This window comes from Somniosus microcephalus, unplaced genomic scaffold (assembly GCF_052327205.1).
Source record: "Somniosus microcephalus isolate GS21.2 unplaced genomic scaffold, FLI_Smic_1.0 unresolved_chr1, whole genome shotgun sequence".
In the NCBI taxonomy this organism is placed as follows: Eukaryota; Metazoa; Chordata; class Chondrichthyes; order Squaliformes; family Somniosidae; genus Somniosus; species Somniosus microcephalus.
In genome coordinates, this window is record NW_028225179.1 from 5,964,283 (window position 1) to 5,980,616 (window position 16,334).

At 48.0% G+C, this 16,334-nt stretch overlaps 1 protein-coding gene across 1 annotated transcript in view; it reads right to left on the reverse strand.

Annotated features, from left to right (window-relative positions):
• Positions 1-16,334, reverse strand: part of LOC147093349 (RING finger protein 112-like) — a 232,672-nt gene that overhangs the window by 116,191 nt on the left and 100,147 nt on the right. The window contains exons 6-7 of the mRNA XM_085974283.1: positions 14,739-14,869; positions 13,051-13,104 (exon numbers count right to left, since the gene is read on the reverse strand). Of these exons, the coding sequence (XP_085830409.1) occupies positions 13,051-13,104; positions 14,739-14,869 (185 nt within the window). The remainder of the gene's footprint in view (positions 1-13,050; positions 13,105-14,738; positions 14,870-16,334) is intronic.

Here is a 16,334-nt window from a genome sequence, read left to right on the forward strand (position 1 = left end):
CCATTGTGGCATATCTGTAAATTGACTGGTGTCTCTCAGTCCCTCTCCCTCAGGGAGATATCTGCACACTGACTAGTGCCTCTCAGTCCCCCTCTCTGAGGGAGATATCTGTAAATTGACTGGTGTCTCTCAGTCCCTCACCCTCAGGGAGATATCTGTACACTGACTGGTGTCTCTCAGTCCCTCTCTCTCAGGGAGATATCTGTAAATTGACTGGTGTCTCTCAGTCCCTCTCCCTCAGGGAGATATCTGCACACTGACTAGTGCCTCTCAGTCCCTCTCTCTCATGGAGATATCTCTGCACTGACTGGTGTCTCACAGTCCCTCTCTCTCAGGGAAATATCTATACACTGACTGGTGTCTCTCAGTTCCCCTTTCTCTCAGGGAGTTATCTGTAAACTGACAGGTGCCTCTCAGTCCATCTCCCTTAGGGAGTATTCTGTACACTGACTGGTGTCTCTCAGTTCCTTTCTCTCAGCAAGATATCTGTTGTGAGCTATGGGGGCGGTTTGTGGTGAATGGATGGTATGTGGCCACCAGATGGAGACAAAGTCCCCCTCTCACTCCAATTCAGATGAAGGCCTCACCCACCTCCAACAAACCTGAGGTAAATCTACCCATTAGCTCACGAGTTCAAAAGGCAAACTAGTGCATCCCTTCAGGGCCAGTGCCTGAGGAGAGAGCAAAGACAGAGCCAAGACTGTTGGTGAGGACTGGCTTGCAGCTGCCACAGGGTGGTCTGCTGTTGAACCCGGGTGGAATATTGCTTTATTCTGAGAGCCTGATATGATCCCTGGACCGGCTGAGAAAGATCCAGTGGTAAAGTAATCCTGGCTTATTGTTTTTGGAGAAAATTGATTTAAGGGTTGCCTTCCTAACCACCTGGGGTGGGTGTTGATTTTGTCCTTCATTTCTCTGTTTGAACGTCATATGTTTGGAGTTTGCCAGACCTTTTTTCCCCATTGTCTAAAAATAAAACACAGCTAACTGATGTTTTTCATAGAGCAATCTTGTGCCTGTGCTTGTGTTCTCCCATTTCCCGCATCAACACACCCTTCGGTCTAGGGGGTGGTTGATCACATATGGTGGAGAATGCTGGCTTTAGCCCTCTGGTGGCTGGGAGGACAAAGCACACATTGTAGAAACCCCTTTGGTGGAGCGATGGAAGCCATTTTGCAGCAGTTTATCAGGGCCAGTATGGCCCAACATGAACAAATACAAAAAATTCTCGAGGAACAGTGCCATGGCAATGAGCTGCTGAGGGAAAACCTACTGGAGCGGCTAAATGCCTCAGCTGATCAACCATCCATCAGCACCCGCCAACCCGATGTGCCAACCAATGCAGCTGGGCATTACATTCCCAAAATGACAGAGGATGCTAACATAGAGGCCTACCTACAGGCCTTTGAGAGGACTGCAAAGAGGGGAAAATGGCCTCTGGAGCAATGGGCCAGGCTCTTGGTGCCTTTTCTCATTGGCCCCGCCCAAAAAGCGTATCTAGACCTGGACAGCGATGCTGCAACTAACTATGGTGAACTGACTTCTGAAATACTTCAGCGGTATGAACTGAGTCCACCGATTCAAGCACAGAAATTCCATGAGTGGGTGTTTCAACCTAGTGAATCCCCAAGAGGTCAGATGTATGAACTGATTCGGGTTGCAGCAGGATGGCTCCAACCCAACCAATTGATTGTGACCCAAGTAATGGAACGGCTGGTCGTCGATAGGTATTTACGCGCCCTGCCCTACGAAATGAAAAGAGTGGCAAGTCAGGCTAATCCCCAAACAGTTGATCAACTCGTTGATGTGGTGGAACGGCACCAAGTCACTAGTGCCCTCCTGAAAAACAGCTGAGCAGAGAGGAGACCGCAGTACAAGGGGAAAAAGTAATCCAGAAAGGTTCAGGCCGCTATGCCGCCCAGATGAAGGCTAGAGAGAGAGCTAGCAAAGGTCCAAGAACCAATCCGTTCCCCGTTCCTTCAGGAAACCCATCGCTGTTGGTGTTGCGGTGAATTTGGCCACATGTCTTGGCAGTGTCATCTGTCTGATGAGCCCATTCCTACGGAGGGTCCTCCAGACGCGGATGGCGGAAGAACCTGCGATTTGCTTCCGCCCTGCTGGTGGCAAGAAGGATACCCACCTCTAATGGTCTCAATCCAGCTGAATGGGAAGCCAGTTCAAGCTATGAACGACACAGGAAGCATGGTCTCCTCGGTCCAGCCCCACCTGGTGGAACGAAATCCAGCTAAATCTCTAGGTACCCTTAGTGTTTCCTGTATACACGGGGATACCAAAGAGTACCCCACAGAAGAGGTGACCATATTATCTGATAAAGGAGCTTGCAAGGTGCGAGTGGGGGTGGTTCCAAATCTACCAGTCCCTCTTCTCCTTGGCCGGGATTGCCGAATCTACGCTGAACTCTGGAAGGCTGAGACACCAGTCCCCAAGAACTCAAGTAGACAAAAATCTAAGCGTGCTGGGTATAAGTTGCCCAGAAATCCCTTCCGAGTGTTAAAGGCAGACACTGCATTAGAAACTCAGACTGCCGACGAAGAGGCAGATGATGAGGAGGAAGTGGCCAACCCTGGGCCTTCTCGAGAGATGGTAATCCCCAATCATCGGATTGAGTCACAGGAAGAAGATTGGATGCCGACACCAGAACAGCTACCCATTGGGGGACAATTTGGGACGGCTCAGCTCCGGGACCCCAATCTGGCCCATACACACTTAGTGGGAGCTCACTTGGGAGCAAGAGAGAAGCTGAAGAGAAATAAATCAGAAAAGAGCCAAAAGAAAAAGAAAAGGAGGAAAATAAAGAAACAAAAAGAGAAAGATGTCGAGAAAGAAATGAAAGAAAAGGAGGAAAAGGATAAAGAACCGATTTTTAAAGATAAAGATGACATATCAAGTGCCTATGAGGCCTGGTCAGAATTAGATAGATTTTGGAAAATGGACAGTTATTCCATGGAGGAGTTTAATTTTGGAACCCCTGGATCGGTACTAGCATGTAAATTATTAGATTGTGCTAAGGTGTCTCATATGGACAAGCATCTGGTGTCCAGTTTTCAGAAGAGCAGATGTCTGCTGCTTTAAAAAAATTCTTGGGGAAACAATCATTCCCTTCAGCCTTCATGGAACAAATGAGGCATTTTGCCATGACACAAAGAATAGAAGATTCGATGGTCACCAGGTTTCAAAATATTCCAGACACCGGACGCAGGCATCAATGAATCGTAAGTCTTAAGGACAGACAGAATGATGAATAAGTGATATTAATGTAATGATGATGTGATATTAATGTAATGGTACTGATGTGAGGCCCTTTGGTCTGCTTCAATAGTGTCACCCCTTCCCGGAGGTTGGAGCTGAGGTGGGGGGATATGTGAGATATGGGGGCGGTTTGTGGTGAATGGACGGTATGTGGCCACCAGATGGAGACAAAGTCCCCCTCTCTTTTTGTATAAAACAAAATAAAAAACATTAAACAAATAAACTATAACTAAGGGTCTGACAACCCTTTAAATAAACCGGATTAATCAAATTAAAATTGGCCCCTTAAATCAATTACCTACTCCAGAAGTCCCCCTCTCACTCCAATTCAGATGAAGGCCACACCCACCTCCAACACATCTGAGGCAAATCTACCCATTAGCTCACGAGTTCAAAAGGCAAACTAGTGCATCCCTTCAGGGCCAGGGCCTGAGGAGAGAGCAAGGACTGTTGTTGAGGACTGGCTTGCAGCTGCCACAGGGAGGTCTGCTGTTGAACCCGGGTGGAATATTGCTTAATTCTGAGAGCCTGATATGATCCCTGGACCGGCTGTGAAAGATCCAGTGGTAAAGTAACCCTGGCTTATTGTTTTTGGAGAAAATTGATTTAAGGGCTGCCTTCCTAACCACCCGGGGCGGGTGTTGATTTTGTTCTTCACTTCTCTGTTTGAACGTCATATGTTTGGAGTTTGCCAGACGTGAACCTTTTTTCCCCATTGTCTAAAAATAAAACAAAGCTAACTGATGTTTTTCATAGAGCAATCTTGTGACTGTTCTTGTGTTCTCCCCCTTCCCGCTTCAACACACCCTTCAATCTAGGGGGTGGTTGATCACACTGTATACTGCCTGGTGTCTCTCAGTCCCCTCTCTGGGCTATATCTGTACACTCACTGGGGTCTCTCAGTTCCCCTCTCCCATTGTGAGATATCTGTAAACTGACTTTTGTCTCTCAGTCCGCTCTGTCTCAGGGAGATAACTGTACACTGACTGGTGCCTCTCAGTCCCTCCCTCTCAGGGAGATATCTGTACACTGACTGGTGCCTCAGTCACTCTCTCTCAAGGAGTATTCTGTACACTGACTGGTGTCCCTCTTTCTCTCTCTCTCTCTCAGGAAGATATCTGTACACTGACTGGTGTCTCTCAGCCCCTCTTTCACAGGCAAATATCTGTACACTGACTGGTGTCACTCCGATCCTCTCTCTCATGGAGATATTTGTACACTGACTGGTGTCTCTCATTCCCTGTCTCTCTGGGAGATATTAGTACACTGACTGGTGTCTCTCAGTTACTCTCTCTCAGGGAGATATCTGTACACTGAATGCTGACTGTCAGTCCCTCTCTCTCAGGGAAATAGAAACATAGAAACATAGAAGATAGGAGCAGGGAGATATCTGTACACTGACAGGTGTGTCTCAGTCCCTCTCTCTCTCAGGGACCTATCTGTACACTGACTGATTGGTGTCTCTCAGTCCCTCTCCCTCAGGGACATATCTGTACAGTGACTGGTGTGTCTCAGTCCCCTCTCTCAGGGAGATACCTGTCCACTGATTGGTGTCTACAACTGAGATGATCTTTTTTTCCCACATTTAGACACGACAAACACATATCATTCTTTAACATATCATAGTAAAAGATCAAACTTAACATTAAATCCTCATATATTTCGAACTGGAATATCCAAGGTCTACGCTCTTCGGTGCTCGACGTGAAGAGTAGGACCCCAGAGTTCATAGATGAAACTAAAGATCTAGATATTATCATTTTACAGGAAACTTGGTATAAAGGAAAAGGACACCCCAAGGGTACACAGAGCTGGTGGTCCCCTCCAATAAATTACCAGGAGTAACCCAAGGCAGAGACTCGAGGCATACTAATTTGGTTTAAAACCGAGCTTAAGAATTACATCAAATTTATAAAAAAGGGCGAAAACCACATGTGGCTCAAAATTGAGTGGGAGATTATCTCAAACACCCAAGATGTTTACATTTGCGCACTTTATATCCCCCCCAATGGATTCCCCGTACTTTAAGTAGGACACCTTCTCCAACATTGAGGGGGAAATTACCCAATTCCAGGCCCAGGGGAATGTGTTGATCTGTGGTGACCTCAATTCAAGAACTGGCGAAGAACCAGACTTCACCAATAATCAGGGAAACAATTACATATTCGGGAATAACCACTTCGATATCCCTTCCCTTCCATACAGGCATAACTGCGACAAGCAGACAAATACCAACGGAAAACAGCTCCTGCAGCTCTGTCGAAGCCTGGGTCTGTACATTGTCAATGGTAGATTCATAGGAGACCTCCTAGGAAGATCAACCTACTGCTCACCTCTTGGCTGCAGCACCGTAGACTATATGATTATGGACTTGGACCCATCCTCTTTCAGAGCATTCACAGTCAAACCACAAACAACACTGTCAGATCACAGTCAAATTACTATGTATCTTAAAAAGACAGAAACAAACAACACAGAAACACAACCCAGTAAACTGTACAACACCAAAAAATCGTACCGATGGGCCAATAACGACACGGAAAAATACCAGAAAGCAATTAGCAATGAATCAACTCAAGCTCTCTTGGACACCTTTCTGGATAACATATACACTCACAATAAAGAAGGCGTAAACCGGGCAGTGAATAACCTAAACAATATTTTTGATAATTTGGCAACAAGGTCAAACTTGAAAGCTCGCAAGAACAAACCCAAAACAAAAAACTATGAAAAATGATTTGACCCAGATTGCCATAACATGAGGAAAAAACTTAGAAAAATATCAAACCAAAAACACAGACATCCAAAAAACGAGGAATTATGCCTTACTTATTGTCAGACACTAACACAATACAGAAACACACTCAGAACCAAAAAAGAGCAATATATTAAGAATACACTCAGCTCCATTGAGGAATCCATTGATTCCAATTGTTTCTGGGACAACTGGAGTACATTACACAAAAAACAACACGACGAATTGGCCATTCAAAATGGAGACACATGGGAAAACCACTTTGAAAAATTATACCAGAAAAACACACTAAGGCCAGAGCAACACCAAATATGCAAAAAACTGGAAAAGCTCGAAATGGCCATAAAAGATAACCAAAACCCGCTAGACTCCATAATAACAGAAAAAGAACTTTTTGAAAAACTCAAGGACCTGCGACCAGGAAAAGCTTGCGGGGCAGATGGCATACTAAGCGAGATGATTAAACACACAGGCGATAAAATGAAACTGGCTATCCTAAAACTCTTCAACTTGGTTCTGAGTGTCGGTTACTTCCCTGATATCTGGAACAAAGGACTCATAATGCCCATATACAAAATTGGGGACAAAGTCGACCCAAATAACTATCGAGGCATCTGTGTAAACAGTAACCTGGGGAAGGTATTCTGTAGCATCATAAACAAAAGACTTATAAACTTCCTTGAGGAGCACAATGTATTGAGTAAAAGCCAAATTGGATTCCTGCCAAACTATAGAACATCAGATCATATCTTCACCCTACAGACCCTAATTGACAAACACGTTCATCAGAACAAAAGCAAAATCTACGCATGCTTTATAGATTTCCAGAAGGCTTTCGACTCCATCTGGCATGACGGTTTATTCCTGAAACTTATCGAAAGCGGGGTAGGGGGAAAAACATATGATGTAATTAAATCAATGTATACAAATAACAAATGTGCAGTTAAAATTGGAGACAAACAAACAAAATACTTCCCAGAGGGGCGGGGGGTGACGCAGGGCTCGCCAATCTCACTGACACTCTTTAATATTTAAATAAATGAATTAGCAAAACTACTTGAACAATCAACAGCACCCGGCCTCACCCTATATGAATCCAAGGTTAAATTCCTCATCTATGCAGACGACCTGGTTCTGCTGTCACCAACAAAGGAGGGTCTACAGCAGAACCTGGATCTGCTGGAGTCATACTGCCAGACTTGGGCCATGACAATAAATCCCCAAAAAACCAAAGTCGTTGTGTTCCAGCAAAGACCCAGACATCAGGGACCCAAAATAAATTTCACACTAGGAACAACCAAAATTGAACAAACCACTAACTACACATACTTGGGCTTAAAAATCAGTTCTACGGGAAATTTCAAACTGGCTGTGAATTAACTGAAAGAGAAAGCAAGAAGGGCTTTCTATGCCATTAAAAAATCAATCCAAAAAAAATCCCAATTAGCGTTTGGCTCAAAATTTTTAAATCAGTAATTGAACCAATTGCACTCTATGGCAGTGAGGTGTGGGGACCGCTAACACAACAAGAATTTGCAAAATGGGACAAACACCCAATTGAGATCCTACATGCAGAATTCTGTAAAAGTATCCTCCGGACTCAAAGGAAAACCGTAAACAATGCATGCAGGGCAGAACTAGGCCAATATCCATTAATAATCTCTATCCAAAAAAGAGCCACCAAATTTTGGAAACACCTAGAAATGAGCAACCCCAATGCTATCATTACGAAGCCCTGAAATGCCAAGAGAGGACCATAAAGAAGAATACCCTCAGTCAACTAGTCCTGGGACTCAGTGAAGTAACTACTAATGCTACTAACAATAACCAGCCCCAGGACAGTGACAGCGTAACACAAAGAATTCGACCCAACACAATCGTCGCTAAGCAAAAGGAAACATACCTGTCATATTGGGCAGAAACAACAAAAACCCAAAGCAAACTCAATTGCTACTTGGCCCTAAACAGACAATACAACATGGCTGATTACCTGACCATGGTAAAGGATAGCAAACTGAGAAAAACTTTGACAATGTACAGACTTAGTGAACATAACCTGGCGATCGAAAAAGGTAGACACAGACAGACCCGGCTAACAAGAGAGGACAGGATATGCTCTCACTGCAGTCAGGGAGTGGTGGAGACAGAGATGCACTTCCTCACAGCTTGTAGGAAATATCAGGGCATAAGGGAGAATTTCTACCCAAAATTCACAAAAATATGCCCAGAATTCAGAAATTTGAATGACGACCAAAAACTCCCATACCTACTAGGGGAAGAGAGAAATTGCATAACACTAGCGGCACACTATGTTACAGCTTGCCATATACAGAGGGACAACTAGTAAATATAAGAAAAGAGTATATATAAATTATATGAAAGTATATATTTATACACTCAGGGATATATCTGTTTATACACTGTATGGATAGATCTGTATTTTTGTGAACAAACATGAATGTTTTCCGATGCTTTGGCAACATAAGATGTAACGTGTCATGCCAATAAAGCGATTTGAATTGAATTGAATTGAATTGACTGCTGTCTCACCATCACACTCTCTCTCTCTCTCAGAGAGATATCTGTACAATGACTGGTGTCTCTCAGTCCCCTGTTCCTCAAGGAGATATCTGTAGACTGATTGGTGTCTCTCTGTCCCCTCTCTCTCTCTCAGATATCTTTACACTGACTGGAGTCACTCAGTCCATTCTCCCTTAGGGGGATATCTGTACACAAACTGGTGTCTCTCATTCCCTCTCTCAGGGAGATATCTGTACACTGACTGGTGTCTCTCAGTCCTTCACCCTCTGCTACATATCTGTACACTGACTGGAGTCTCTCAGCATCTCTCCCTCAGCGACATCTCTGTACACTGTCTGTCTGGTGTCTTTCAGTCCCCTGGGCAGAGCCGGGACCGATGTCCTAGGGGGAGTGTTTGCTAGTGCTCTTGGGGAGCATTTAAACTAAAATGGCAGGTGGTTGGGAACCTGTGCAGGGAGACAGAGGAAAGGGAAGCAAGGATAGAAGCAAAAGACAGGAAGGTGAAAAGCAAAAGTGGAAGGCAAAGAAATCAAGGGTGTAAATCAAACAGGGCTACAGTAAATAATAATTCTAAAAGGTCTAAGAGTGTTAAAAAAACAAGCCTGAAGGCTTTGTGTCTTAATGCGAGGAGCATTTGTAATAAGGTGGATGAATTAGCTGCGCAAATAGATGTAAATGGATATGATATAATTGGGATTACAGAGACATGGCTCCAGGGTGACCAAGGCTGGGAATTCAACATCCAGGGGTATTCAATATTCAGGAAGGAGAGGCAAAAAAGAAAAGGCGGTGGTTTAGCGTTGTGGTTAAAGAGGAGATTAACACAATAGTAAGGAAGGATATTAGCTCTGATGATGTAGAATCTGTATAGGTAGAGCTGAGAAATACCAAGGGGCAGAAAACATTAATGGGAGTTGTATACAGATCCCCAAACAGTAATGCTGAGTTTGGGGATGGATTAAATGGGAAATTAGAGATGTGTGCAAAAAGGGCACAGCAGTTATCATGGGTGACTTCAATCTACATATAGATTGGGTTAACCCAGTTAGTAACAATACTGTGGAGGAGGAATTCCTAGAGTGTATATGGGATGGTTTCCTGGACCAAAATGTTGAGGGACAACTAGAGATCAGTCAATATTAGAATGTGTATTATGTAATTAGAAATGATTAATTAGCAATCTTTTTGTGCGAGCCCCCTTGGAGAGGAGCGATCATAATATGATAGAATTCTTCATTAAGATGGAGAGTGAAGTAGTTGACTCGGAGACTAGGGTCCTGAATTTAAATAAAGGAAACTCCGATGGTATGAAATGCGAGTTGGCTAGGATGGATTGGGGAGCGTTACTTAAAGGGTTGATGGTGGATAGATAATGGCAAACATTTAAAAATCGCATGATTAAACTACAGAATTTTTTCATCCCTGTTTGGCATAAAAATAAAGCAAAAAAGGTGACTCAACCGTGGCTAACACGGGAAATTAGGAATAGCATAAGATCCAAGGAGAGGACATATAATTTGGCCAGAAAAAGCAGCAAACCTGAGGATTGGGAGCAGTTTAGGATTCAGCAAAGGAGGACAAAGGGATTAATTAAGAGGGGGGAAAATATAATATGAGAGTAAGCTTGCTGGGAATAAAAAAAACTGACTGTAAAAGCTTCTACAGATATGTGAAGAGAAATGGCAGAACAATTAAATGCATATTTTGGTTCTGTCTTCAAAAAGGAGGACACAAATAACCTCCCAGAGATGTTCAGAAACATAGGCCTAGAAATTCAGTTAGGGGCGCCCAGCTCGCCTGGGCGCCGATATTACCACTGCGCGCGGAGCCACTTGCGCCAGCGGGAAATTCACTTTCAGTGCCCCAAGTGGAAGCCGGCCGCTAAACAAGGGTTTCGGCGCCCCGCTTGGGGCGCTGAAACTGAATATCGGCGTGCAAAGTGCTGCAGCGCCACCCGCTGCGGCACGGCAGCCTGCGGTACTGCAGGCCTTCCTCTCAGTCTTAAGGGGGAGGTGCCTGCAACAGCGCGATTCCCGCTCACGAGTGCCGGCAAATGAGCCCGGCACCAAGAAGTGCCGGGCTCTCTGGAAACAGCTGGCAATGCCGTGGGGGGGTGGTGAAGGAGGCCGGGGATGGAGGTGTGGGCAGGCGGCCGCCGAAAAAGCGGCCGGCCGCACCTCCACCTTAACTCGCCCCACTACCGGCACAGGTAGGCCCCGTGTACCGGTCGCTGTTTGTGGCCGGCGCAGGGGAGGCGGCAGCAACCAAATATGGCCAGCAGGGCGATAGCGGGGTGCTGCACACACCGATGACGATGTCATCGGTGGCAGCGCAGCGCTATTGGCTAACGGCGCCATTAGCGCCCCGCTAAATATCGCGGTAGGTTTGCACAGTGGCGCAAAAGCCCTCTTTGGGCGCAAACTGGTGGCGCAGGCCACTGAATTTCTAGGCCATAGGGTCTAATGAGATGGAGGAATTGAATTAAATCTGTATTTGTAGGGAAATGGTGTTAGGGAAATTGATGGGATTCCCCAGGGCCTGATAATCGACATCCTAGGGTATGTAAAGAAGTGGCCCTAGAAATTGTAGATGCATTGCTGGTCATCATCCAAAATTCTATAGACTCTGGGACAGTTCCCATGGAGTGGAGGGTAGCTAATGTCACCCCACTATTTAAAAAAGGTGGTAGAGAGAATGTGGGGAATTATAGACCAGTAAGCCTGATATCGGTAGTGGGGAAAATGCTAGAGTCCATTATAAAAGATGTAATAGCAGAGCACTTGGAAAACAGTGACAGGATCAGACAAAGTCAACATGGATTTACAAAAGGTAAATCATGCATGACTAATCTACTGGAATTCTTTGAGGATGTAACTGCTAGAATAGATAAGGGAGAACCAGTGGATGTGGTGTATTTGGACTTTCAGAAGGCTTTCGATTAGGTCCCGCATAAGAGATTGGCGTGCAAAGTCATAGCACATGGCATTGGGGATAAGGTACTGACTTGGATAGAGAACTGGTTGGCAGACAGGAAGCAAAGAGTTGGAATAAACTGATCTTTTTCCGAGTGGCAGGCAGTGACTAGTGGGGTACTGCCGGGATTGGTGCTAGGACCCCAGCTATTCACAATATATATATTAATGATCTAAACAAGAGAACTAGATGTAATATCTCCAAGTTTGCAGATGACACAAAGCTGTGTGGGCCAGTTTGCTGTGAGGAGGATGCATAGAAACTCCAGTATGGTTTGGACAGTTTGGATGATTGGGCTGATGTATGGCAGGTGCGGTATAATGTGCATAAATGCGAGGTTATCCACTTTGTTGGCAAAAACAGGAAGACAGATTATTATCTGAATGGCAATATATTGGGAAAATGTGAAGTGCAACGAGACCTGGGTGTCCTTGTGCACCAGTCGCTGATGGAAAGCATGCAGGTGCAGCAGGCAGAAGGCAAATGGTATGTTGGCCTTCGTAGCGAGAGGGTTTGAGTACAGGAAAAGGGATGTCTTGCTGCAGTTGTACAGGGCCTTGGTGAGACAACACCTTGAGGATTGTGTGCAGTTTTGGTCAATATATCTGAGGAAGGATGTTCTTGCCATGGAGGGAGTGCAGCAAAGATTCACCAGACTGATACCTGGGATGGCAGGACTGACGTATGAGGAGAGATTGTGTCGATTTGGCTTATACTCACAGGAGTTTAGAAGATTGAAAGGGGATCTTATTTAAACTTATAAATTTCTAACAGGACTAGACAAACTAGATGCAGGGAGGATGTTCCTGATGGCGGAGGAGTCCAGTAAAAGTGGTCACAGTCTAAGGATAAGGGGTAAGCCATTTCGGACTGAGATGAGGAGGAATTTCTTCACCCAGAGAGTGGTGAACCTGTGGAATTCTCTACCAGAGAAGGCAGTTGAGGCCAATTCATTAAATAAATTCAAGAAGGAGTTAGATATATTTCTTAAGGCTAAAGGGATCAAGGGATATGGGGAGAAAGCAGGGACAAGATACGGAATTTGGATGATCAGCCATGATCTCATTAAATGGCGGAACAGTCTCAAGGGGCCGAATGGCCTACTCCTGCTCCTATCATCTATCTTTTTCTCTCAGGGTGATATTTGTATACTGACTGGTGTCTCCGTCACTCTCTCCCAGGGAGATATCTGTACACTGACTGGTGTCACTCATTCCACTCTCTCTGAGGGAGATATCTGTACACTGACTGGTGTCTCAGTCTCCTCTCTCAGGGAGAAAACTTTACACTGACTGGTTTCTCTCAGACCCCCTCTCTGAGGGAGATATCTGTACACGGACAGGTGTCTCAGTCCCCTCTCTCAGGGAGACACCTGTACACTGACTGGTGTTGCTCAGACCCCCTCTCTGAGGGAGATATCTGTACGGTGACTGGCGTCTCTCAGTCCCGATCTCTTTCGCTGCTCACCTACACTTCTGTTTAATTAATTTAAGGCTGAGCAGGTGACTCACCTGGACTGGCGTTGCAATGTCAGGCGAATTCTTCTTGATGGTGTCGGTGAAGAACTGCAAGCAGACAGATGTAGACATTAGACAGGGAGACGCTGGAGAGGGAAAACTTCTTTTTAAAAAGCGGAAATGGCTGAAGTGATACTGTGTCTCTCCCCTATCACTGTGATAGTGTCTCTCCCCTCTCACTGTGACACAGTGTCTCTCCTCTCATTGTGATATGGTGTCTCTCTCCTCTCACTGTGATGCGGTGTCTCTGTCCTCTCACTGTGATGTGGTGTCTCTCCCCTCTCACTCCGATAGTGTCTCTCCCCTCTCACTCTGATAGTGTCTCTCTGCTCTCACTGTGACAGTGTCTCTCCCTTCATGCTGTGATAGTGTCTCTCCCTTCACGCTGTGATAGTGTCTCTCTCCCCTCACGCTGTGATAGTCTCTCTCCCCTCACGCTGTGATAGTCTCTCTCCCCTCATGCTGTGATAGTCTCTCTCCCCTCACGCTGTGATAGTCTCTCTCCCCTCATGCTGCGATACAGTGTCTCTCCCCTCACGCTGCGATACAGTGTCTCTCCCCTCACGCTGCGATACAGTGTCTCTCCCCTCATGCTGCGACACCGTGTCTCTCCCCGCGCCCTGCAAAACCGTGTCTCGCCCCGCGCCCTGCGACACTGTGTCTCTCCATGCACCCTGTGACACCGTGTCTCTCCCCGCGCACTGCGACACCGTGTCTCTCCCCGCGCCCTGCGACACCATGTCTCGCCCCGCGCCCTGCGACACTGTGTCTCTGCCCGCGCCCTGCGACACCGTGTCTCTCCCCGCGCCCTGCGACACCGTGTCTCACCCCGCGCCCTGCAACACCATGTCTCGCCCTGCGACACCGTGTCTCGCCCCATGCCCTGCGACACCATGTCCCACCCCGCGCCCTGCGACACTGTGTCCCGCCCCATGCCCTGCGACACCGTGTCCCGCCCCACGCCCTGCGACACCGTGCCCCGCCCCACGCCCTGCGACACCGTGTCCCGCCCCACGCCCTGCGACACCGTGTCCCGCCCCGCGCCCTACGACACCGTGTCCCACCCCGCGCCCTGCGACACCGTGTCCCGCCCCGTGCCCTGCGACACCGTGTCCCGCCCCCCGCCTTGCGACACCGTGTCCCGCCCCCCGCCCTGCGACACCGTGACCCGCCCCCCGCCCTGCGACACCATGTCCCGCCCCCGCCCTGCGACACCGTGTCCCGCCCCCCGCCCTGTGACACCGTGACCCGCCCCCCGCCCTGCGACACCGTGACCCGCCCCCCACCCTGCGACACCGTGTCCCGCCCCCGCCCTGCGACACCGTGTCCCGCCCCCCGCCCTGCGACACCGTGTCCCGCCCCCCGCCCTGCGACACCGTGTCCCGCCCCCCGCCCTGCGACACCGTGTCCCTCCCCCCGCCCTGCGACACCGTGTCCCTCCCCCCGCCCTGCGACACCGTGTCCCTCCCCCGCCCTGCGACACCGTGTCCCTCCCCCCGCCCTGCGACACCGTGTCCGTCCCCCTGCCCTGCGACACCGTGTCCCTCCCCTTGCACCCTGCGACACCGTGTCCCTCCCCTCACGCCCTGCGACACCGTGTCCCTCCCCTCGCGCCCTGCAACACCGGGTCACACATATACATACAAATAAAGGCGCACAAACCACAGATTTCAAAACTTTACCTCAATTTGATGGGACAACTGCGAGCAGGTCAGTTTGCCACCATTGGTATGTCTCCGAGCAATGTTTGGCAGAACTCGCAGAACAGAGCTCAGGTAATCTTCGAGGGAGTCTCTGAAATCCTTGTCCATTTCTGTCAGCGGAAAGAGGCAGACCAGTAAATTAAATGTCAGATGTCACCGTGCGTTAGATATACTGTCCTTTCCCCCTCTGGGACCGGGTGTCACAATGCGTTAGATACACTTTCCTTTCACCCTCTGGGTCCAGGTGTCACAGTGCATTAGATACACTGTCCTTTCACCCTCTGGGTCCAGGTGTCACAGTGCATTAGATACACTGTCCTTTCCCCCTCTGGGACCGGGGGTCACGGTCCGTTAGATACACTGTCCTTTCCCCCTCTGGGACCAGGTGTCAGTGCATTAGATACACTGTCCTTTCCCCCTCTGGTTCCAGGTGTCACAATGTGTTAGATACACTGTCCTTTCCCCCTCCGTGACCGGGAGTAACAGTGCGTTAGATGCCCTGTCATTTCCCAATTCGGGACTGGGTGTCACAGTGCTTTGGTACACTGTCAGTTCCCTCTGGGACCAGGTGTCAGTGTATTAGTTATTCAGATCTTTCACAATTTGCGACTGCATGTCACAGTGCATTAGATACACTGTCCTTTCCCCCTCTGGGACCGGGTGTCACAGTGCGTTAGATACACTGTCCTTTCCCCCTCTGGGGCCGGGTGTCACAATGCGTTAGATACACTGTCCCCTCCCCCTCTGGGACCGGGTGTACCACTGCATTAGATACAGTGTCCTTTCCCCCTCTGGGACTGGGTGGCACAGTGTGGTAGATACACTGTCCTTTCCCACTCTGGGACCGGGTGGCACAGTGTGTTAGATACTCTGTCCTTTCCTGCTCTGGGACTGGGTTGCACAGTGTTTTAGATACTCTGTCCTTTCCCCCTCTGGGACCTGGTGGCACAGTGCGTTATATACACTGTCCTTTCCCCCTCTGGGACCGGGTGTCACAGTGCGTTAGATACACTGTACTTTCCCCCTCTGGGACTGGGTGTCAGTGTGTTAAACACACTGGCCCTTCCCCCTCTGGGACCGTATGTCTCATTGTATTAGATACACTGTCCTTTCCCCGTCTGGACCCAGGTTACGCAGATCATTAGATACACTGTCCTAACCCCCTCTGGGACCGGTGTCACAATGCGTTAGATACACTGTCCTTTCCCCTCTGGGACCGGGTGACACAGTGCATTAGATAGACTGTCCTTTCCCCCTCTGGGACCAGGTGTCACAGTGCGTTAGATACACTGTCCTTTCCCCCTCTGGGACCGGGTGTCACAGTGTGTTAGATACACTGTCCTATCCCAATCTGGGACCCGGTGTCACAGTGCATTAGATGCACTGTCCTTTCCCACTGTGGGACCCAGTGTCACAGTGCATTAGATACACTGTCCTTTCCCCCTCTGGGACCGGGTGTCAGGGTGCGGTAGATACAGTGTCCTTTCCCCCTTTGGGTGCAGGTGTTAGTGTGTTAGATACACTGTCCTTTCCCCCTAAGGGACCAGGAGTCACACTGTGTTAGATACACTGTCC